Here is a 22,743-nt window from a genome sequence, read left to right on the forward strand (position 1 = left end):
ATCTAGATTCTCTGCTTCTTCACAGAATGCTCCCTACCCCCGCTGCCTTGGTTGGACCTCTTCCTAAAGACGCAGTTTCCCTCACTTCTCCTCCTGGATGTGGCTGTCGCTTCATAACTCAGGGGCCTCTGGACACTCTGCACCTCCCTTCCCCTCTGTTCTCTTAAGGCTCCTGCCATCCACTAAATCTTCCCTGTGTCTGCCCCTCCCCTCAGGGCTGTCCCTTACCTGCCTCCCTGCCCCTCCTGCTACTCATCGTTGGCTTCTGTCCTCAGCTGTTTCTGTTCTCAACCTCGTTCCCACCACGCTCTTCTAATCTGTGTGCATGGCTGCCCTGGCTGTCCCCGTGGGTGTGTCTCAGACCCTCGACCTCGTCCACAATGATGCTCTTCATCCCCTTGCACCTCCTCCAGTTGTCCTCCGAGTCCTGCCATCACCTGGGAGAGGTCTCACCTCTCTCTGAGCTTCTAGACTCTGGGGTCTCACTCAAGGAGTGTGATCCGTGTTCTTCCACCTCTTTTTTGCTTTCACTACTTCAATCTTCAAAGGCATTCTCCAACCTTTCCTGCAAATATGCATGTCTATAACAAATACTGATTGAGATGTTTTGTAGCTTCTGGGGATTTAGCGATGAATGAAGGTGGACACACATCTTGCCTTCCTAGAGCTTGCAGCCCACGATTGTACAAAGAAATGTCAACTTGCTGCTGTGCTAACTGCTACAGAGGACAGACAACACTCCTGGGTGGGAGTGGTGGTGGGGCTGCTTTCTGAAGAATGGGCAGCCTTACGAGAGGAGGTTCGTTTTCTGGGGGAAGGAAGTGCTTGTGCAAAGCCCTTGTAGTAGTTTGAGGAGAGGCAAGCGGTGAATGGGAAGAGCTATGGCTTTGGCAGACTGGGAACTAGACAGGGAAGGCGTGTGAGAGAAACCCAGAAAGGAGGAAAGGGCGAGAGTTTCAGGGTCTTGGTGACTCTGTCAGGGATTTTCTTTTCCATACCAAATGCTACAGAAGTCATTAGAAGTGATTTAAGGAGGGGATTTCTTCAAATTATATGTGTGTCCCAGCAATCCAGTCCATTGCATAGTGAGCATGGCTGCATAATACTGCATTTTTGGAAGTACCAGAGTCAAATGCTTGTTACATCATAGACATTTTCACTAGGCTTCCTTACATATGAATAAACCAGTTTTATTCTTATCTGGAAATTCTATGCATTTTATTTTAACTATTGAAAGCACTTCTTTCTTCTTTTCTTTTTTCTTGAATGCATCTCTACTTACTCCGTAGTTGGGAGTCTTGGTTCCAGTGAATCAATTTATAGCATTTTTGTGTACATACAAAGTCAAATTCAGTGTTCCAGAAGACTCGGTTGAGAATTTAGGGGAATTTTTGGATATTTACATGGCAATATTAAAATATTGATTTTTTATTTCACAAGCCTTTTTCTTATTTAAGAAAACAAAGATACCTTTTTGGGAGCAAAATTTTGTCTTCTTCTGTTGAGAATCCTTAATGACTTAGGAATGAGAGAATGATTTTAGCTACACTTACCAGATTGCGAAGAAGAAAAGAAAAAAATCCTTCCCCTTTTCATTAAGAAAATACTGAGATTTAGAGTGTGATCTTCCAGAGGTAAGACCTGTGAAACGTGGGCTTTTCAAGGACTTGCAGAGGTGAGGAGAGGAGGGTCAGACTGCCAGACAGGAGAGCTGAGACCCAGACCCAGGAGAGGGCTGATCACGGCTCCTCTGTTTTGTTTTGGCTTTGTAGGATGACGGGCTGCATGAACAATTGATCATGCTGCTGGAAACACAAACTGTGAATTCAGGCATCCTTGGAATTTACTCTTGTGATTCTATGAACGAGCCTCTTGGATACAGATCTAGGGACAGGTGTATTGTCATTATGCTGAATTATACTTAGGCGAAAATGGTATCCAGTTACCTACCATAAAGGAGTGCTGCCTTTGGAAACCTGGAGATTTTTAGTTTTTTCACTGTGTGCAATAACCTAACAAGGGCCCCACCTTGATAATTGTCCATTTGAGTTGTACCATTTCACAGATTGCAAAACGGAGTCCCAGACATTTGTGCTTAAGAGGGAACTGCTTGGTGGGGCAGAGTGGAGATTCCAAACCGGCCTCCTGACGTGGAGTCCTGTGTTCTTCCTGCCCCATGTCAGTCGTGCTGTGTCCAAGCTCTCTCCTTCCCTAGAACAGCCAGGTGCACTGGGAATGGAGGGAATTCTTTTCTCTTCCTTGGTTTTCCATTCTTCCCTTCCTCCTCCTCTTCTACTCTCTGAGTTTACAGTAGGGTGAGTGTTACTTCTATCCCTGATGCAGTCCTTCCATTGACCTTCCAAAAATCTCTGTTGACACACATAGCATTTCTTAAATGCATAAAGGATTCCCATGTCATTTACACTTCTGGATTCCATAATCATTGAAAGCAATGGCTTAGGTCTGACTTTGCTGTTTTAGCTTTGCCTTTCCCCATCTCTTACTCGGGGTCTTGTGTGTGGCAATTCAATAAATGTTTGTTGGCGTTGTTAAATTCACCAGCCCAAACGTTATAATTTAGTTGTTCAGATGGTATTACCGCTGGGAAATAAAATGTCCCCAGATTGTTTTGTCTTGAGAGTTTTCATGTCTATTTTTTTATGTGGTGAATTTTATTGTATATAAATTGTACTTCATTTTAAAAAGTCATGTGCCTTTAGGATCATACATGTAGAATCATTAATAAGGGTCATTTGTTCTACTGTGAGCTGTAAAACCTGTTCAGGAGAGAATTAATTCATCCTCTTCTCTGCCCTTTTGAGAGTCCTCCTAGCACAATTCTCTAAGTCTGCAGGCCTCATACATATGTTCTAATGGGCTAATTGGTAAGGCGACATTTGTAAATTAATCTCTGACTTGAGCTAAGTGGTTTCCCCTAATGGCTTTAATTCAGTGACTCCCAAGCTTGGCAGCATGTCAGATTCACTGGAGGAACTTGTTAAGAAAGAGACACCCAGGCTTCCCCTCCCCCAGCTCACAGGTCCTGGGTACAACGAGGGCATCTCTGCTTTTCAAGGAAAGCTCTTCAAGTGATAGGATGCTGGTGGTCGCCATCTTTATAGGCCCTGGCTCCTAATCTTTTAACTAAGGCCCACACAGCCTCACGCGCCCACTGGAAGCACATGGGCCTAAATCCTGCACGGGCAACCCCAGTTCTAGAATGGGCCAAGTCTCTGAAACACCAGCTGTCCTGCTTCAGTTGCCTCTGTATGAACATCCCTGAACCTGCCCTTGCCTTGAAGAGCTTCTCCAACCCAAGGGGGAATGTGCTGTGTTCAGCCACCCTGTTTTCCATTTTTATGAACTTCCTGAGACGTTTGAAAGACCTTCATGGCCTGCTGGGATTTCCATCTAGAAAGATAGCTGTGAAGTTTCCCTCTGTCCTCTCCGTTTCTCACCAGACTCCTCCTTGTGTCAGGCACTTTGTTTTTTCTGTTTTGGGTACACTGTGTGTGTGTGTTCTGGCATTCTTTTGTGCCAACATGTGGCATTCTTGTGCACACAAAGAATGCACAAAGTGTTGAAAATAGATTGTTTGAATGACATTTACCAGGTTGCTTTTGTTTTCTTAGAAATCTAAGCGTGCAGGGCTCATACATATGTTCTAATGGGCTAACTGGTAAAGTGACATGTATAAATTAATCTCTGACTAGAGCATTCAGTATCACCACACAGCATATGGGTGTTTTCAGCCACGAGTACTGTCCAAAGTAGCCGAGGTGATTGGTGAGCCCAGACTATGGGAAGTTAGGGAAACTGGGCAGGTGCCAGTGAAAATGGGCAGAAGTTGTGCCCTGAAAGGCAGTGCTGAAATTATCTCTTATATCACATGGCTGGCTTCAAGCTCTTATATAGACAGTGCTCTGTAAAGTGCTTGGCTGTTGTAAGGATTATTCTATGACTCAGCTGCTGAAGGCCAAGTGTGTTCTCTCTTTCTTTCTCTCTCTCTCTCTCTCACACACACACACACACAGAGCTTAGGGTGTTGTGCTTTCCTGGCCTTATCTTACCAGGCCCCTTGGGCTTTAGTCCTCTTTGTTTCTGGGACTATAGAAGCACAAAGAAGGATTCCCACTGGCCCTGGTCCTTATTGGAGGGATCTTTGGGTAGCATGGAATGTAGATAGAAAGGACACTTTGAGAAAGAAAAGGATATTGAGACAAGAGCCTTTAGTTCCTACCCCTTTCTCACTGCTTCTCCATTTATTAAAGATTCGCTCAGGCAATAGCTTATTATGTAATGGCTACATCCATACTGTAGGATTTATCACTGGTTATATAGCATAGGATCCATCTATGTAAGGACTACTCCATCACAGAGTTTATTTTATTACTCCAAGTGGACTTCCTTCTTTTGTTTTTCTTGGGCTTTATGCATAGTGTATGTTGAATAAATAGGTGGCTATTTGGGGCCTCTATAACAACATGACCATTACAATATAAACTAAAATCGAATCATTTTGTGTTCTCAGACTGATTTTTCTTTTTTTGAGACAGAGTCTCACTCAGCTGCCCTGGGTAGAGTGCTGTGGCCTCATCATAGCTTATAGCAACCTCAAAAAGAGGATCCTCTTGCCTCAGCCTCCTGAGTAGCTGGGACTACAGGCACCCATCACAAAACACCTGGCTTGTTTTTCTATTTTATTACAGCTGGGTCTAACTCTTATTCAGGCTGGTCTTGAACTTCTGAGCTCAGGCAATCCACCCGCCTTGGCCTTCCGGAGTGTTAGGATCACAGGTATGAGCCACTGTGCCAGGCCCCAGACTGATATTTTTCCTATTCAGAGTGGAGTTCTCAGAGAATGAGGGATTTGTTAGAGAGGCAGAGATAGAGGAAGAATAACAAACAAGTCCTTCTATAGTGGCTTTGCTAGGACCTGAGAAAAGATGAATCTCTGCTGGGGTTCTGTTTTCATGCCCGCATCCAAAGGGTTGGGGTGTCTTTCTACAGCACCTGGACCCAGGCTGACAACGTAATCACTTCTGATGGGAGAAAGAAGCGTTTAGCAAGTTTAAAGATTATGTGCACAGTTATCTTAATACTGAGAAGCAGATCCTGTCCCCACAGAGCATTCCATGCTGAGGCAGGTGATGGTGGGTCATGATGTGTGGGGCAGTGTGGCTGTCCTGTGCCTCTTTGGAAGAAAGCCTACCAGCTAGACACGTGGGCCAAGCATAGGTCCACTCAACAAAATCTTCAGTGCTTGGAAGTTGTGGGGTCATTTGCCTCCTGGCTTTCTTCCTTCTCTTATGCTATCAGAGAGATGCTACCATTAGAGTTTACATCTTAAGAGGGCAGCAGGATTCCTGCCCTCCTCCTGTCACTGGCTGATTTGCTTAAATAAGCAAGGCATTAGTCCCCACCGCAGATGCCAAGTGGAGGCAGCTGGAACAAATTAGTGTGAGCTACATCGTCTGGCCATCCTGATGCGGGAAATCATTGCCATTGCTGGAAAGCTTAGATTTTGAGTTCTTTACACAATGCTGTAGATGCTATCAGCAAGGACCTCTTTCCCGTCCTTTCCTGCAGCCGCAGCTTTTAGTGGCACAGGCTTATAGAGCCAGCTCTGACAGATGCCCAGCACTCACAGACACACACACACAGGGAGCCAAATGGCCTGGGATTAGTCTGGGATCAGCTGTTTATGAATGAAGACAAAGCCCTTCCCCTCTATTCTGGCCACACCCCTGCTCTTTGCTGCTTTTTGAGAATGAGGTCAGGGCCAGGATCTAACTGCTTATGTCTCAGAAATAGCAGCACAGATCAAAATTAATCTTAAGCTGTTTGTTTTGCTGCCTCCTTCGGATAATAGAGGAAAAAGCAGAAGCCTGTACGTGTTTTTGTTTGCTTGTTTCTGCGTCTACCTTTGCAAGGAACATGTGAATGAATGTGTGTGGGGGAAGAGATGGAGGTGAGCCAGCTAAGGAGGATTAGTGCCGGGTAGATGGTAATCACTGACAGACTGCAGGAGTTTCCTCGGATTGAACTGGAGCATGTTCATTTTTAAAACAAAATGGAAGAATGAAATAAACCCTAGTGTATTGTTTTAAATTCCCTTTCATAAGGAGATTTTATCAGTTGCTGTGAAACTACATCTTCCTTCTATAGTGCCCAGTTGTTTGACTCTCATTTTCTGGTGGGTTGTAGCCAACCCTCTATCCATGGAGTTTTGCAATGTTTCAAATGAGCATCTTGTGTTCGTCAGATGTGCAGCAACTTGGGGAGGCCCAGGTGGGAGAATCACTTCAGCCTAGGAGTTTAAGATCAGCTTGGAAACATAGGGAAACCCTGTCTCTATTAGATAGACAGACAGATAGATAGATAGATAGATAGATAGATAGATAGATAGATAGATAGACAATATTTCACATAGATTTCATTTTCCATCAGCCACTTTGGCACACACACACAATACAGGTGTGTGTGTATGAGAGAGTCTCTCTTTTTCTTTGTCTTACATACCCGTCCTCTTCAAACACATCCAGCTTGATCATGACCAGTCTTCGCATAAATTGAGAGCCATCTGTATATCCCAGCTAATGCACCAGGGATGTTAGGATGTGTATACTCAGAGGAGACTGACACTTCCAAAGCCCTTCAGTCTGCAGTCTCTTCAGGGTATTAGCATATCTAAAAGGTCTTTGTTGACCCAGCAGGCAGACGTTGTGTGTGGGGTGTTGTTTACTTTTAAGCACGGCATAATTGTTGTCTGATAGCTTCTTTTTAAAAATTTTGACTGTCCTTTATTTTCATCAATAGTCTCCTCTGTGAAAGAGTAAATAAACAGAATGTTCAGTGAGGACAAAAGTGTCAGTGTCAGCCTGATCTGCTACATATTCATTTGATGGACCTAAGCATGACGACAGGTGTCTACTGAAGGAGACACCAATACTGTTTTCCATCAACGGTGATTAGTTTTGAATGAAGAGTGTAAAGAAGGATAAGTATTGTCATATAACTGGCCTAATGGATTACCTAATTTGACTTCTTGCACCTAAACTGTTTTCCTAAACATTTTAGAAGTATTACAGCCTGCACCCCAACACACACATATATAGTAGAACCTCCATAGCTGACCACCTCCCTCTACTGACCACTTCCTTAAGTCGACCTAATTTTCATTGACCGGACATGCACCACATGTACATACCAGTATAGTAGGCCCAGTTCCTTATGTTGACCACCTCCATATGTTGGCCAGTTTGTTACAGTCCCTCGTGTGGTCAGCTGACAGAGGTCTTACTGTGTATATTTAGTATACAAGCTGTGAGTATATCTGTATCTGTATAGTATAGATATAAACATATATACATAAACACACATAGATATAAATAAATACACATAAACGCACACATAAGAATATTTCTGTAAGCAAATTTGTGCTTTAAAATTGATATTCTTGTCTGGAGACAGAAAGTAGATTAGCGGTTGTCTGAGGCTAAGAGATGGGAACAAGGATTCATTGAACAGGTGCCGATCTTATTGGGATGATAAAAATGTTCCAAAATTGGATAAGGGGGCAATTCTGTGAATTTAGGAATAGTCATTGATGAATTATACACTTAAAATGGGTGAACATTATGGTATATAACTTATGCCTTATATAAAACTGTTAAAATTGAAATTTCTGAATTTGAGTGCATTTAGGTCCTAGGTTATATGTAATAGGAAAAATTGTATCACTCCAAATTTTTACCCGCTCTTTTCCCACTGCAGTTTATTGACTTCATCTGCAGAAAAGCTAGACCTTGAGATAACAGGGTCAGATCAGAACCTACTGCCCCGGGATGTAAAAGTTTTCTCTGATACCTATGGGCAAGGGGCAAAGTTGCTGCCCACCACTGAAGAAGGAGCCAACATCAGAATCATTCATCTGTAGGGGCAGCAATGGGTGAGGTTTCCAGGCAGGTCCCCAATAGCAATTGGAAGAGTATTTCAGAGTTACTGCTGCGTGTGTCAGAGCCCCCAAACATGCTGATGACCAGCTCTTGAGTGATATCATTCTTCTCTTCTTTTGCAGGTGGTCTTAGTCTTTGCTCTCAGCATCGGTGCCCTTGTAATATACTTCATAGATTCGTCAAAGTGAGTATTCAAATGCATTGTCTTGCCTTCCTTTCAAAAACAATTATCTCTGTGTTACTCTTTACATCAATCAATTTCCTTACCTAACACTAACCCTTATAAGAGCCTCCTCACTGTTGAAGACTTTTGGAGGAAGGTAGGGCTGATTTTTGGAATGGGAAAGAAAGCTTTTAGAAGGAAGTCTACTTTGATTTTGCTGGCCTAGGAAAGAGAGGTATCTGAGGTCAAACCTCCTTGCTGGGTATTATTTATTTTTTTAATAACTCCTTCCTGCTGAAGTCCTTGCACCAAAGATGTCAAGAATTTGAGAGGGCTTGATGGGAATTTGCAGCCTCTGGGAGGGTTGACAGTGTCCAACAGATGAGAGTCTGAGCCCTTCATTCTTGTCATGTTTGTGGGATCTTTGCCTCATTTGAGTTTCCAATGCCTTGATCTTATTGGAGGTCAGATTCAAAGCCATGGTGTTATCCTTTAACTTGCCAACGAAATATTCAGCTGAAGCATCAGGAAGGGAAGAAGATGGGATGGAGGAGTTCACTATGACTCCCATGGTGAAGGTCCATGACCACCTGAGAATTCCTACAGTGGACACTCGTGCAGACCCCTTGGGGTGACAGCTGAGTGGACTGGTGCTCTAGGGTGAGCCTGGATGACAGATGATGAAGATCTTGCAGGAGGAAGAAGAGGCTGCTGACTAGGCTGCTAAGTGGCAGCAGCCCAATTGGCTCTGTTTCCTGCAAGTGCCACTCTTGAGAGCTTCATTTGTTCCAGCTTTCTATTGCAATCTTGAAGTTGACAGTATCTGGGAGACCAGGAAAGCTGGAGTCTGACTTTTTTTCTTTCTTTCTTTTTTTTTTTTCAGCCAAAAGTCAAATATATTTGCCATCATAATTATTTTATATTGATCACAAATTTCCAACCATTTCATTGAGACAGGAAACAAAAATTAAGAGATATCAATATTTGCAAGAATAAGAATATTTTGTGTAATAAACATTTTTTACTCTACCAAGAAATTTTTGTTAAGGATGAATGGGAAAATTTTAAGAATTAACAATAGTTCAACAAATGGATTATACACAAGATAAGATAATGAAACAAATAAAATTTAAATTTATAAAATAATAAAAACAAGATATTTGCCAGCAATAGTTAATTGGTTAATATAATACAAAAAAATCACAAAACACTAAAAGTAGACAAGTTTAGCAAAGTTGATCAATTCAAGAAGAAATAAAAACTAATCATAACATCATTTGGGTGGTGTTATGATAATTGTAATGGGTTTCATATGCCAGAAATATACATTAGAATACTTAAGGCAGAAAAACATATTCACTAAAAACATCCCAAAATACTAATAATGATAAGAGTGCAGTATGTTGTGACATGAGTTTGGCAGTATGTCTGGTGACAGTGGCCTTGAGCATGTTTCCTTACTGTTTACTGTGAGCATGATTTTAACGTTTTTAACTGTATCCCTGGATACTAGTCTTTGATCCTTGGAAGCCTGTTTGGTGTTCCTGTTGGCTCAGACCACAGTGTGCCTGAATTCTGAGCTCTGTGCTCTTTTTCTGGGGCTCAGAATGGTAGTAATTTCATGCACACCTAAACTCTGAATTTCTCTTGAGCTGTCTGGTCACCAGCCAAAGGATTTTGTGTATTTGGGTGCAGAGACTAAAATGTCATGGCAGGGAAAATAAAGAAAATATCTCCATTAATAACCTGTGTCTGGGAATCAGCCTAGTCTGAGAACATCAGAGGTCCTTCAGCCCATCTGCACACACAAGGCTGAGTCCTTCAAGAAACAAGATTCCACATGCTTCCTCCGTCAGCTCTCCCTAGCCAAGAAGGGAGGAGATTTTTGGAATGCTCTAATTGGCATGTTATTGAAGGTAAGCCCCTTTTAAAATATTTACTCTTAATGATGCAGGTTCATATTTGAATTGAGTTGAAGATCTTCTAAAGTCCCTGCTCTTATTTTTCCAATCTCTCTCCAGAAGTGTTCTCACATGTTGTGTGATGCAGACTCTGTCAACTTCTAATGCTGGGGCTCAGGAAAAAGGTTCAGGCATGTAACCTATACCCCAGAGAGAACAGACCCTTATGTGGAGGTGAGTGTGGTGATGGGTTAGGAGGACAGATGCCCTGGCCAGCGCATTCCTGCCCTTTTCCTACCTTTGGGGTCCTCTGTATTTCTCAGAAATAAAATGCTTTTCAATGGATTTGGATTATGTCCTTTTTTATATATTGTCTTCTATGAGACCGTCTTTTCCTGCATAGATCCTGGTTCTCTCCACTACCATGTGAGAGGATGGAAGGGGATGTGATTCCCCAACACAGACCCTTTTCCCAAAATACCCTGCACCATCTCAATGTCCTTGGCTTTGATTTCGATTCTGCTAGGCCTGGGGAAGCCGACATTAGGGGTCCTCTGATTCTGGTTGGTTTCTTTTAAGAATTTGCCAAGAGTCTGTTCCAAGGATGGAACTTCATTCTTCTCCCTAGCTTTTCCTAGCAAAAATACCAATAAGCTTAGAAACAAAACTGTCCCCACTCATTCTGAAGACTGTCCTAGCCTCATCCCAACTGCAGCCTTTTTCTCTTCTCTGTCTCTAGCCTGAGTAGTTTGGCCCAGCAAAATTTTGTTTATAAGGAGACCTTGTGGTTGTTCATGTGGCCCTTTCCTCTCTTCATTTGCGTTATTTCATTAAGTTTCAGATACCATAGCCCAGGATTCTCTCCTGGGATGTGTCTAATCAGTGGAGTCTGTACAGGGAGTCTTCCATCTTCCAGGGAAAACCAACGAGAATGTTCACCTTAAGTGTGAGGAAGAATTAAAGTAGAACTAGAAAGTCACCTGCATGGTAAATCCACAGATTCCCAGGAATAAAACAAAGCAAAACCTACTGAACAAATTATAATCAAGGTTAGTGAACAAAATGAGATGAAGTTTTATTCACGTATGATGCAAACAGAAAGAGGATAAGAAAATGGGAGGTAAATTTTTAAAATTTCTTTTTCATTTAAAATTGTCCCTCGTTTTACACGGTCATGGTTTGGCTGGCCATCTGGGCATCTTGCAAAGACAGCTTTAAACATCTCTTGGAAGCCATAATCATCACCCTGGAAAAAAGTAGCCTATATTTTCCAGATGAATTTTTCAGGCAGTCCCCAAGTTACAAATATCTGACTTACATACAACTCACACTTACAAACAGAGGCTAATAACAGGTAATAATAGGTAAATGTGCTTGTTTCAACTTACATACACATTCAACTTAAGAACAGACTTATAGCACCTATCTCATTCCTAACCTGAGGATTGCCTATGTTTGCACCTTTTAAGTCAGTCAAGTGACAACCTGTAAGTTGAGTCAACCCATGAGTGACCCTAACTGGGCAGAAATTGTCCGTGGTGGCTTGTCATCATGAATTTTAACCAGAGCTAGCCCCCTCAAAAAATGAAGGGGGGAATATCCCATTAGCACAAGTTCAAGATTCGAGGCTCTTTGTACCCAGCCCTTTGGAAAGTGCAAGGCTTGTAGATTAATGTACTAATGTGACAGACTCCAGTGCTCTGCTCTGCCTGCTCTGTCTGAAGGCAGGCCAGCCCAAGTTGTGCACATGGACAGGAAGGTCAGGAGGTTCGTCCATATCTGTGCATCAGCAGAGGGTTAGGCAGTTCACATGAATGTCATCATTGGTGGGTGTGTGATCTTTTTAACCTTTCGAAGCTCATTTACTCTCAAGAGGGGATGGTTAAATCACCTCCAAAGTAATCATCTTCTGCACATCTTTCATTTTTGGTTGTTAGGCCAAGATAGATCACTCCTTAGGTCTTGTTCATCCAGGGGTTTGAGAAAGCCCTTCTTTGGGTCTGGTCTTAAGTATCCTAGAGTGATTGCAAGGGAAAAATCATTTGTGTAGCATTGATTGGTTACTATCAAGCTACAACAGATTGTCCTCAGCACTCTAAGAGTTGAAAGCCAAAGAGAATTACATTATACTGTGTTAAAATTTTGCTGCATCATCCCAGAAATAGACTCTCTAGAAATACCCAAGCAGGGGGAGATGTCTCTGGACCGAGTCTTTGGTTAGATGTCATGTCAGGGACTTAGCAAACGCAGAGCAGCATTCAGCCCCACGCATACCACATCACAATCCTCGTCCCAGAAGATGTCCTCTAATTAGCCACACAAGACTAATACTACCCCCAAAGCCTCCCTTTCCTTTTCATTCTTTTTAAAAGGTTTCTTGCCCATTTTAGGTCACACTTCACTCCACCTCCTAATTCTGGAGTCTTCTAATGCCTACGCTGACCCTTTCCTCCCACATACCTGGATCCCTGTGAAACAAAGATTTTTAAAATATTGTACAACCAAGTCTAAAGTGTCTGTGGGTGCTAATATCACTGTAGCTGCTTCCATCCTTGTCTATTTCCTCCCTCTGATATAAGAACAGAAATTCCTATCTCATAGATAAGGGAAAAATCCCCAAAGATCCAGTGGTGTCAGCATGAGGGTGAGATTCATGGATTGCATAATAAGGTCTTTGCTGCCTCTAGAATTTCAAGAGAAAGTTGGAGGAGACAGAGGCTCAGAGCTCTGGGTATTTGCATTTTTTTCCCAGGGCATCCTGGGAAAGGATGACTCACATGGGTGAAGGTATTTATTCCTTTCATTCATGTTTAAATGCCTCTACTTCTTATGCTGCGGTTACGTGGATTATGAATATTTAATGCTGCCTATACTGAAAATGAAGGTCAAGTCCCACTCATTGGTGACTTCAATGAAGACTCTTGTCTCTGAAAGGGAAGCTACCCACTGTTAGCACAGTAAAGCTGAAAGGTTATACATTGTTCAATTTTTCCTTAATGACTTTATCTGCTCCAAAATGGCTGGTAAACAGAGGAGGCACCTGCTGATTTTTTCACTCTGTACTCTTGGCTTCTGGTATCAGCACTGCTGTTTTGGGTATAAAGACAATGGGAAGAAGGAAGGGGAAACAGCACAAATTTTACAGAGCACCTACCTCAAGGGCCCGATTCCCAGGGCAACACCGGGGTTATGTTGGGAAAATGGCCTCTCCCCAATCTTTCAAAATTTTTACTTTTGTATTCATTCATTCATTTATTCATTGTGTATTCATTTGAAAGCATCTTTAAATGTGACAATGCTGACTATTTTCTGGGCAATAAAATTGCTGATAGTTAGGTATGGTTAAGAAAAACTGTCTTTAGGGTCAGGCACAGTGGCTCATGCCTGTAATCCTAGCCCTCTGGGAGGCTGAGGTGGGTGGATTGCCTGAGTTCATGAGTTTGAGACCAGCCTTGAGCCAAAGTGAGACCTTATCTCCAAAAATAGCCAGGCATTGTGGCGGGCACCTATAGTCCCAGCTACTTGGCAGTCTGAGTCAAGAGAATCGCTTAAGCCCAAGAGTTGGAAGTTGCTGTGAGCTATGACGTCACTGCACTCTACTGAGGGTGACAAAATGAGACTCTGTCTCAAAAAAAAAAAAAAAAGAAAGAAAAGAAAAAGAAAAGCTGTCTTTAAGATTGTGATAGGAATCGACCAGATTGTTTTCATACTCTGAAATAAAACTGGCACCATAACCCAGAGCTTTAGCAGAGCTGGTTAGTTGTCCTACCATTTCACCCACCCCAGTCTTTGCACAGCCTGGCCTTTCATCCCTCAGCCTAGAAAAGCTCTTTCAAAAGGGAAGAGAAGGCATGTGGTTAGAAGGAACTAACATTTCCCAATGATTATCTGCTGTCTGAAAGCTATAGCACCAGGCATTAGGCACTTTTAAAACAAATAACACATATGATCTCTCTGAGTTCCCCTAATGCCTTTTTGGGGTAAGCGTTACTATCCACTTTACAGATGGGAAGGGTGAAGCTGCGAGCTTAGCCCGCACCACATAGCTAGTAAGCAGTGGAGCCAGGATTTGATTCCAAGGTGGCTTGTTCTAAAGCCATCACTCTCCCCAGTGTCAAGAAATGAAATTCCAGATTGTGGAAATAAAGGAAGGGGTTTAGTGAGATAACGCGAGACTGAGAGGCCATGTGGTCTTATCCTGCCAACTCATCCATCTTGTTTTCTCTTTTGTCCTCTTTCCCTTTTTCTTACCCTGGGAGCCAAGTCTATAGTCAGAGGTGCTCCAGAGGCTCCGATCCCATGCCTTCCCCCCACAATGCTGGCCGGGTCATGTGCTGGTTGATGTCTGTCTGTCTTGGCCTTCATGCATTCCTTCCTGATAATGGCTGAGTAAGACCCACTTCTCTTGTGACTCAGTGGAGTGGCAGCATTTTCTGATGAGTATGGTCAAATGAGCAAAGAACAAGGATGGCTATCTGCTTCTCACAGGCTTCTCTAGGGGATTCTGTGCACACAGAGGGACCCGCTGGTCTCTCCATCCTTACCTAGTTTTTGGTGGCTGTCACTTGGCACATTAAGTAGATGAGAGATGTCCTGTTTCTCCATTAGATAAATGCTTTTATTTCTTAGAGAGTCATAGAATTAGTTTTGATGTAGTTTTACTTTATGTTGCACAATAGTTACATGTCTAAAAAATTAGTAGTATCACTAATAGATTAGAGGAAAATTTGTCTCCAAAGAGGTTTCAATGGAGATAAGACATATGAGATCTGGCTTCCTTTTCCAGCCTCATTCGGACTATGTACAGGTGTTGACCTGGTGCCTCTCATGTGCCAGCCTCATGGCAAGCACTTGGCAGAGATGTGAGGACACCATTGATCCCGTCCGGGATAGTGCATTGTAAACTGTCAAGTACTGTGAACTCTAACTTTCACTGTCATTGTTAGTACAGTGCCCCACAGCATGGCCAGCTGGGCAGCCCGTGGCCTAGGGAAGGAAGCTTACCAGTTTGCTCCATGCCCAGTTCCTTTATGGAACACGGCCTTTCTAGGTAGTGCTCTGGAAAATTAGCCCCCGCCCTCCGCCTTGGTGCCCTTTTGGAGAAGTCACGGCATGCATTTAACCTTTGTTGAAGAAGTCAACACAAATCACTGTGAGTGCAAAGCATCTCCCTATTCCCTTTTTTTTCTTTTAAAATACTTCCCTCCAATTTTCTCCACCCCTCACTGACACTTTTATTACCAGGCTTTGGTTTGGAAAATTATGGGTAGGGAAAGTTCAAGGGCAGGATGTTCAGAACAGCACTGCACATCTGCGAAGGGAACACGACAGGAGAGCCAGCAGCTGTTGAAAGGATGGAATGTCAGATGGTGGAGGAGCCCACTGAGGGATGGGGAGAGGAGCCACCTTCAGGGCGAAGAGCCTATAAATAACTCCCAATGGGGAGTCCTTGTCCCCTTTTCAGAATTTACCCTTTAATGGTAACATTCAGTTCCCTGGTATGGTAGTAACCTTAACTCTTCCTTTCTACCTCGCCTGGTTTTTCACATTGCTATTCTTTCATTAACGGAACATAAATCTGAGAGAGAAGACAGGTGCAGACAATGCCAATTCTATATGTGTCTTTGTCTTCATGTGGGTAGATTTGGGTGACAAGATATTTTGTTCTGTTGTCACCAAATTGACTCTATTCACTTCCAAGTTGAGAGCGTGAGTGCCCTTCCTCCTTCTCCCCTGCACACTGGCGAGGTGATCTGGGCTCTGTAGCTTCTTTCTCACCGTGTAAGTGGCACCTAGACCTGGAAGCATCTAGCAGCATCAGGGAACTGCTTGTCTTTGGCACTTTATTCGAAAGAATCCAGGACTATGGTAGGAGGGGGAGAGAACCGAGCTGGACGTTCCAAGTACACTGCAGAAAGCAACTTGACAGTGTGACCTGAGAGTTGGAAAGTCCTCAGAGTGCAACTGGTACACCATTGCCAGTGCCTCACCATCCTCTCCTGAGGAGTGAGGATTGGGATTTGCTGAAGGTCACCCAACCAGTGAAGGGCACTGCAAGAGCTGGGAGCTGAAGCTCTTCCCTCCCAGTCCAGGCCCTGTTGTACTTGATCTCATGGGTCCTTCCTACTGAATGAAAAAGTGAACAAACATGTGATAGCTTACCCATTGACTAACAAAGCATATTGTGATTTTTTACGCCAGTGGTTCTCAACTTTCCAATGCTGCGGCCCTTTAATACAGTTCCGGTGGGTCGCGACCCACAGGGTGAGAAATGCTGTTTTATGCCAATGCTGGACTTCTAGGCCCTTATGATGGGGCAAACCTCAGGGCCATGGAAAAGAACAAAGATAATCCCAGGTGGAAAAGATCAAACCCAACCAGGTTGCTGCTTTGTCAAGAAGCCTGAAATTCCTTGATTTTATTACCCAGCAACTCTCTCTCTCTGTTTCTCTGTCTCTGCCTCTCTCTCTTTGTCTCTATTATTTCAGCATGGGGGTGGAGAGGGTAAGAGTTCAGCTCTATTGCAGAAGGTTAACAGGCTGAGCTCATTGGTTTGGCCTGTTTGGAATTTATTATGCATTGCTTTTGAGGACATTTTGCCCGATTGCTCATTTGTTTCCCTGTGAAGATGCTATCTGATAACTACATCTATAAAGCCTCATCTACTGTAGCCTCCAAAATTAGAACAAATTCTTTCTTTCACTCTCTAGATCTTAGAAAGAATGCTTTAGATGATCTGACACTCTCTTGGCCATCTTTTTTCTTTTAGAAGAACAGGTATTTCAGGGCCAATGAAGACAATGCCTTCCCTTTCAGGCCCTGTGCTTACTGATGTCCTCTGTAGCAAGCATGAGTTCATACCCCAACAGAGCTGGATCTTTTTCCCGTCGCATGGCACCAGTCCTCTCTCTGAAGTCCCAGGCAGACATGTGTTCAGAAACTGCTGAGAGATCAGGGTGGAAGCCAGCTGGAGTGAAATGTTATAGCTCAGAACAGTTTAATCCAAACCCAAGGGCAGAGCTCATGCCTAACCCAACGAGGGAGGGCACTGGGGAGTGGTGGCAGCTATTACGGTGTCATCATGAGGTTTATAGACTGGAGGAGATGTGATCTCTTTCATGTCTTTTTATCCCTGTCCTTTGTCCTGACAGCCTGACAAATTGTAGCTTTGGGGACACCCTGGTTGGTGATGAGTCATTTGTGGTTTAAAAATAGAATCTGTTGAAACAAGGGTGCCCTTGGGACTTTTTGATGCTTATGTCACTGTTCATAGAATTTGGGAGAAGGAAGTGTGTGTGTGTGTGTGTGTGTGTGTGTGTGTATGTGTGTGTGTGTGAGAGAGAGAGAGAGAGAGAGAGAGAGTGAGTAGGGGACCATCGTGTCCCACCCCTAGATGGAGTAGAGACACAGAGCTTGGTGGAAGGGCTGGTGGGCTCAGCAGCAGATGAGGCTGACATCTACGTACCTGTGGCTGTAAAGGTGTCAGTTAGGTAAAAAGTCTTTATTAAGCACCAACTGTGTGCAAGACCTTTTGCTATTTTTGGAGGATTTTAAATACTTATTTGTAATACTAGATATTTTCCATTAACATATTTAAATTATACATATAGAGTGCCCCCAAAGTCTCCCATAAATTAACCATATGTAGGAGAAAATGGGAAATTGTAGCTAAACTGCCTGTACTTACAAAATATTTAGTACAAAATTTTACAAAGAGGTGGCCTACATGTAGGGAATATTTTGTAAATATTTTATAAAATATTTTCCTGTTTTCCCTGTGGGTGGCAACTTTATGGTCGACTTTTGGGACACCATCTGTGTTTTTGCAAAGGTCATGAAGCCCAGCCGTATATACAGGAAAACAAGTTCATAAAACAAGGAGATACCTTGTAGGCAATATGTCCTCAGTTACTCCTACGAGCATTGTAGATAGTAAGTGCCGAAGTTCGAGGGGCTTAGAAGATAGCTGGATGCTAGAGAATGTTTTGGTTCTGGTGGAGATTTTCAGTTGAGAAAACAGAAAACTCCGTGTTCCCATCCCCCAGCTCTAGGAATCCACCAGAAGGACTGTTATTATGTCCCATACTTGAGCCTTGTGATTTTGATTTTCAGCATGTGCTAAATCAAGCAAAACCCTGCTGAGATGTGTGTTGTGTTTTGTTTTGTTTGTTTTTAGACAGATTCTCACTATGTTGCTCTGAGTAGAGTGCTGTAGCATCAAAGCTCACAGCAACTTCAGACTCTTGGGCTTGAGATCCTCTTGCTTCAGCCTCCCAAGTAGCTAGGACTACAGGCTTCTGTCACACCACCTGGCTAATTTTTTTTTTTTTTCTATTTTTAGTAGAGATGGGATCTCACTCCTGCACAGGATGGTCTTTAACTCCTAAGCTCAAGCAATCTACCTGCCTTGGCCTCTCGGAGTGCTAGGATTACAGGTGTGAGCCACCACGCCCAGCCAAAACACTGCATTGAAATCAGCCACTGAGATTAGGGCTCAAAAACACAACAAGAATGGCATAAGGGGATCAGAAAGGCGAACTCTCTCCAGGGAGAGAGTAATGCCTGTTCTTCAATTGCACATGATTCAAACCTTTGAAAATTTATATTTGAAAATTTCTAGAAGTAGCTGAAAGGCAGCCACTCCATCTTTTTGAAACTGAGGTCAGTGTGTGATGTGCTTCAGAGGGGCCTTGTAGATGACCTTGCCTCATGCAGAGTATCTCAAGGCTATGATGGGGAGGAGGCTGTGTTTGCGAACAGACCATGGCATGGACCCAGGATGTTGGCCAAGGACCACATGGTGACTTCCAGGGGCTCAACATACTTTGCCTGCTTGGGTCCCTTTTTCCATAAAGGACATTAAAAATTGTGTAGCTACTTTAGTATAAAGATGAATATAGTCCAGGCTGCATTTATTATTATTATTATAATATTTGTTTTTTTTCTGATTTTACAGAAGTTAAAATTAAGACTTTGTTTTTTGGACCCTTAGAAGGATAGCAGGTCCAGGCACTATGCCTGCTGCGTCTGCTGGAGAAGTTGGCACTACTTCCCCCTTCCTGTCGGCCTCATCCTTCTGGAAATTTTCACAGATAAGAAAACATGCTCAGAGACAGATGCCTCATACTGCACCCCTCTCCATGTTGTCTAATTGTTTCAGATGAGAAAATAAAAATGCTAATTTTTATTTTCTCATCTGAAACAATTAGCATTTTATTTCAAGCCCTGTCTTCTGACTTGGCTTTTTCCAGCAACCCAGCATTAAAAACAATGGCACCTATGGATACATTAAAAACTTTAAGAAAACCTAATAATCTTGTTTTCCTGCTGAATTTTGAAAAACACATGCTTTCACCATCTTTATATCTGAATGCGAGTCTTAATGGGTGAAGGGATCTGTTTGCTAAGAGTATCACAGTATACAATAACATTTTATTTTTGTGTCCGAGGTTTGCAAAGTTTGGACTGGGGAGGGCAGGTGTTAGTAGTGAGTGAGGCGGGTCTGGTGAGGACTGCCAGGCGCTGAGAGCTCAGGTCTCACCTAATTCATCTTCCCTGCCCCAGCTGAGCGTTCCCAAGCAGAAATGCAGACTCTCATGGCCAGATCTCCCTGTTTCAAAGAGAAGAGTGAATACTAACTTTTGCATTGCATCTCCAATTTTAAAATATTGGCCACAAATCCAGAACTCTTAAAATGCTCTGTAGGCCAAGCAAAATACCTCTGCAGGCCAGATTTGGGCCTCTTGCTTTTCACTCTCTATTCTAAACTGTCTCTCTTTCGGCACTGGAATTGGCTGTGCTCCCCGAGTGCCAGGAAATGTTCTTAACTCTTGGTCCTCCATCTCCCAAAAAAGGCCCCTTCTCTCTCCAAGGTGGGACATCTTTGGTTTTGGGTGCTCTGACCTGTTTATCACTGAACACATTTTCGAACACTGCTTAATTAAATTTCCACTTTTCCTGAAGTAAATTACTGTACGTCACACCAATAAATCACCCACAACTTACTGTAAAGCCCCAAAGCTACATATCACTAACTCGACGTCATCTCTGAAAATAACGTCGTTAGAACCTCATAAACATACACTCTGTTTGTTTAAGAACTGCAAGAGCTTTTTAAACATGGTTGCTAAGTCACAAGGGCATATTTTCCAGGACATAAATGGAAGGGAACATATGCTCCTTAAATTGTCAGATTTTTTTTTTTTATAAGAGAGGCCCAAATCAGCCTGTTCTGCCAGTTATTAACTTGACCGAAACAGAAATGATTATACTAACCTTATAAGTGTTAATAATTGTTGCAGACTGTCTTCTCCTTGACTGACTTAGCTAAATGGGCCCATTACACGAAACGCAGTTGAGTTTTCTGGCACCTGTAAGTATGAAGTGTGGGTTGACATAGATAAATCCTGGTTGTAGTTTTCAGGAAACTTAAAGTTCACAATTTGCATCGTGTTTAACATTGACTGATGACATTCTTCTGCTGCGGCCCCTTCAAAAACAAAATTGGAAGCACATCTAGACCTTTCCCCTGAGATCTGGTTCCAAGTCTGGGCTGCAACTCTGTCACTGACCTTTCACTTTTTACATGGAAACTTGGCAGTTAATATTAGGATAGAAGTAAGCTCTGCTTAAAACGCAGAGCCTAGTGCTCAGATGTTTTCAGAACTAGGAGGAAGATGGCCACATTAATGCTGAGCTCCATTCCTGCAGAGCTATCTCATCAGTCTGTTTTCCATTTGGAAAATGCGGACGCCACCTTTCACTGATGAGGACGTGCTCAGGGAGGGAGGGGAGGGAGGGCTCCAGGACCCCTGATGTTGGAATTCACTGGAAGGCACTGTCCTTATTAAGGATACTCTGCCTATCCTTGTTCCTACTCAGGTCTAGGTAGAGAACCATCTCTTCATTGGAGAGCTGGTACTTTTTAAACATCCCTTATTACCCTGATGTCATGCCAGAAAGTACAGAAAACAAGCCTACCCCCAGTTTGAGATACAATTGATCTTGATGCCCTAGAATAGGAATTGCAGGGCCAGTGTGGAGAGAAAGGTGAAAATAACAGGGATGCTATTAGATGATCCTCCCTGGCCGGTGTTTTGCCTCTAGCAGCAGGAGGAAGTGGGAGAAGAGTGCATTAAGGAGCTTGCCCTCTTCATAATAGCATGAACAGGAATAATAAGGCAGTGTCTGTAAAGAGCAGCATGAATAATTGAGATGTGCTCCAGGCGTCATACAGCCTGTCAGTGCCTTTGAGCACAATCTGTTATCAGGGACGAGATGTGGCTGGGGAGGAGACAGGAGTGTGCATGTGGGGGCTGTGTGCGTGCACACATGTGCCTATGCTTGGAGGAAGCATGAATGAGAGTTGGCAGCAATAGCCAGTAAAATTATAGAACCCAACGTGTGTAGATTACTGTGTAGACTGGGGGTGGTTCTTTTGTGGGCCATGCACCCCTTTGGGAATTGGGTGAAAGTTACATAATTTTTTTTTTTGCTTGCCAAGGACCCTAAAGTTGGTCCATGGAATCCAAACTAAGGATTCCTCCCCTGTGCAGTTGATTCATCTTCTCACTGACTCCTGTTTTGTCTACCATGAAGATGAGGTGATCAACAGAGGACCATCTTCAGAGGTTAAACAGAGACTGATTGGGAACCTTTCTCCTCCTAGAATACAGAACACATCTCCGTGTAAGTCTCTCTACAGTGCCTTCTCTTCTTGAGCAGGTATTCCCTTACCTGCCAATGCATTGGAAGTCTTGACAATGAAGAGGCAATGCTAAGGAAACTAGGGAAGGAGGGCCCTGGGTTCCCTGCTTTTCTCTAATACCAGGCAAGTATGAAGGGAACAGGTCAGGTGAGAGGAATGTATTGGGCAGAGCCTGGGGCCTCCGTGTTTTCTTCTTCCCTTATGCACTGTGCGTTAGCTTCTATCTGTTCATAGAGGAAAAATTCCTCTTTAGACTGCGATTCTGAGATGCAAATAAATTTCCAGTTAAAATCATTCTACACAAACTGATTGTTTTTTTGCACTGGGATCTGGGCACTATTGGGGCACCCAAATGGATACAAACTGCTACCACTTCTCTGCAAGACTGTATGTGTTGCCTACCACTGGGGAGGAAGAGGCGGATGTGGAGATCCCCCGTGGCTCATCCGAACATCTCCAGACCAATTTGACAGAAAACAGAAGAGCAGCTTTGGCAGAGGCCCCATCTCATCTGAATTTCCCACTTCCCTCAGATTTCCCCCTGTCCTCACCTGTCTCCAGGCCAGTCAACTGTGACAGTTTAATTGGTGCACGGGGGGGGGGGGGGGGAGGCAGTGAAGATACAGTCGGGGGTCATGGCATTCTGGGAGAAGGAGTCTCCCCTGAGAGGCATGAGGAAAACCATGATAGATAGACATGGGCACATTTAACTGTCATCTTTGCCCTTTCTACCAAAGGGCAAAGAGGTTTGCTGGGTGGCTCTGGCTGGGAATGAAGATAGGTGAGCAAGCGGACCTTCCTGGCTGAATCTGCTCTTTATAGCTGTGTGTCCTTGGACGAGTCAGTTAACTTTCCAAGCTCTAAGGTCATTCTTTTGTGAAATGAGGTGAGAGCAGTGATGAGGGATGATGATAATACTTGCCTTAGTGTGACATGTGGAATAAATTAGATGATGCGCAGAGAAGGTCTTAGTATAGTGCCAAGTGGGGATGTGGCCAGAAAGTATTAGTTAAT

At 43.4% G+C, this 22,743-nt stretch overlaps 1 protein-coding gene across 14 annotated transcripts in view; it reads left to right on the forward strand.

Annotated features, from left to right (window-relative positions):
- Window positions 1-22,743, forward strand: part of KCNMA1 (potassium calcium-activated channel subfamily M alpha 1) — a 784,008-nt gene that overhangs the window by 389,088 nt on the left and 372,177 nt on the right. For 13 of the 14 annotated variants that reach the window (XR_008378803.1, XM_053584070.1, XM_053584058.1 and 10 more), the window contains exon 3: window positions 8,081-8,142. Coding sequence is in view for 12 of the 14 variants with exons in the window: in XM_053584070.1 (XP_053440045.1) it covers window positions 8,081-8,142 (62 nt within the window). In the remaining 2 variants the exon portion in view is untranslated. Of the gene's footprint in view, window positions 1-8,080; window positions 8,143-9,884; window positions 10,038-10,142; window positions 10,208-22,743 lie in introns of those variants that run through there. The other variant, XR_008378804.1, reaches the window with a different exon arrangement.

Source organism: Nycticebus coucang, chromosome 3 (assembly GCF_027406575.1).
Source record: "Nycticebus coucang isolate mNycCou1 chromosome 3, mNycCou1.pri, whole genome shotgun sequence".
Lineage (NCBI taxonomy): Eukaryota > Metazoa > Chordata > Mammalia > Primates > Lorisidae > Nycticebus > Nycticebus coucang.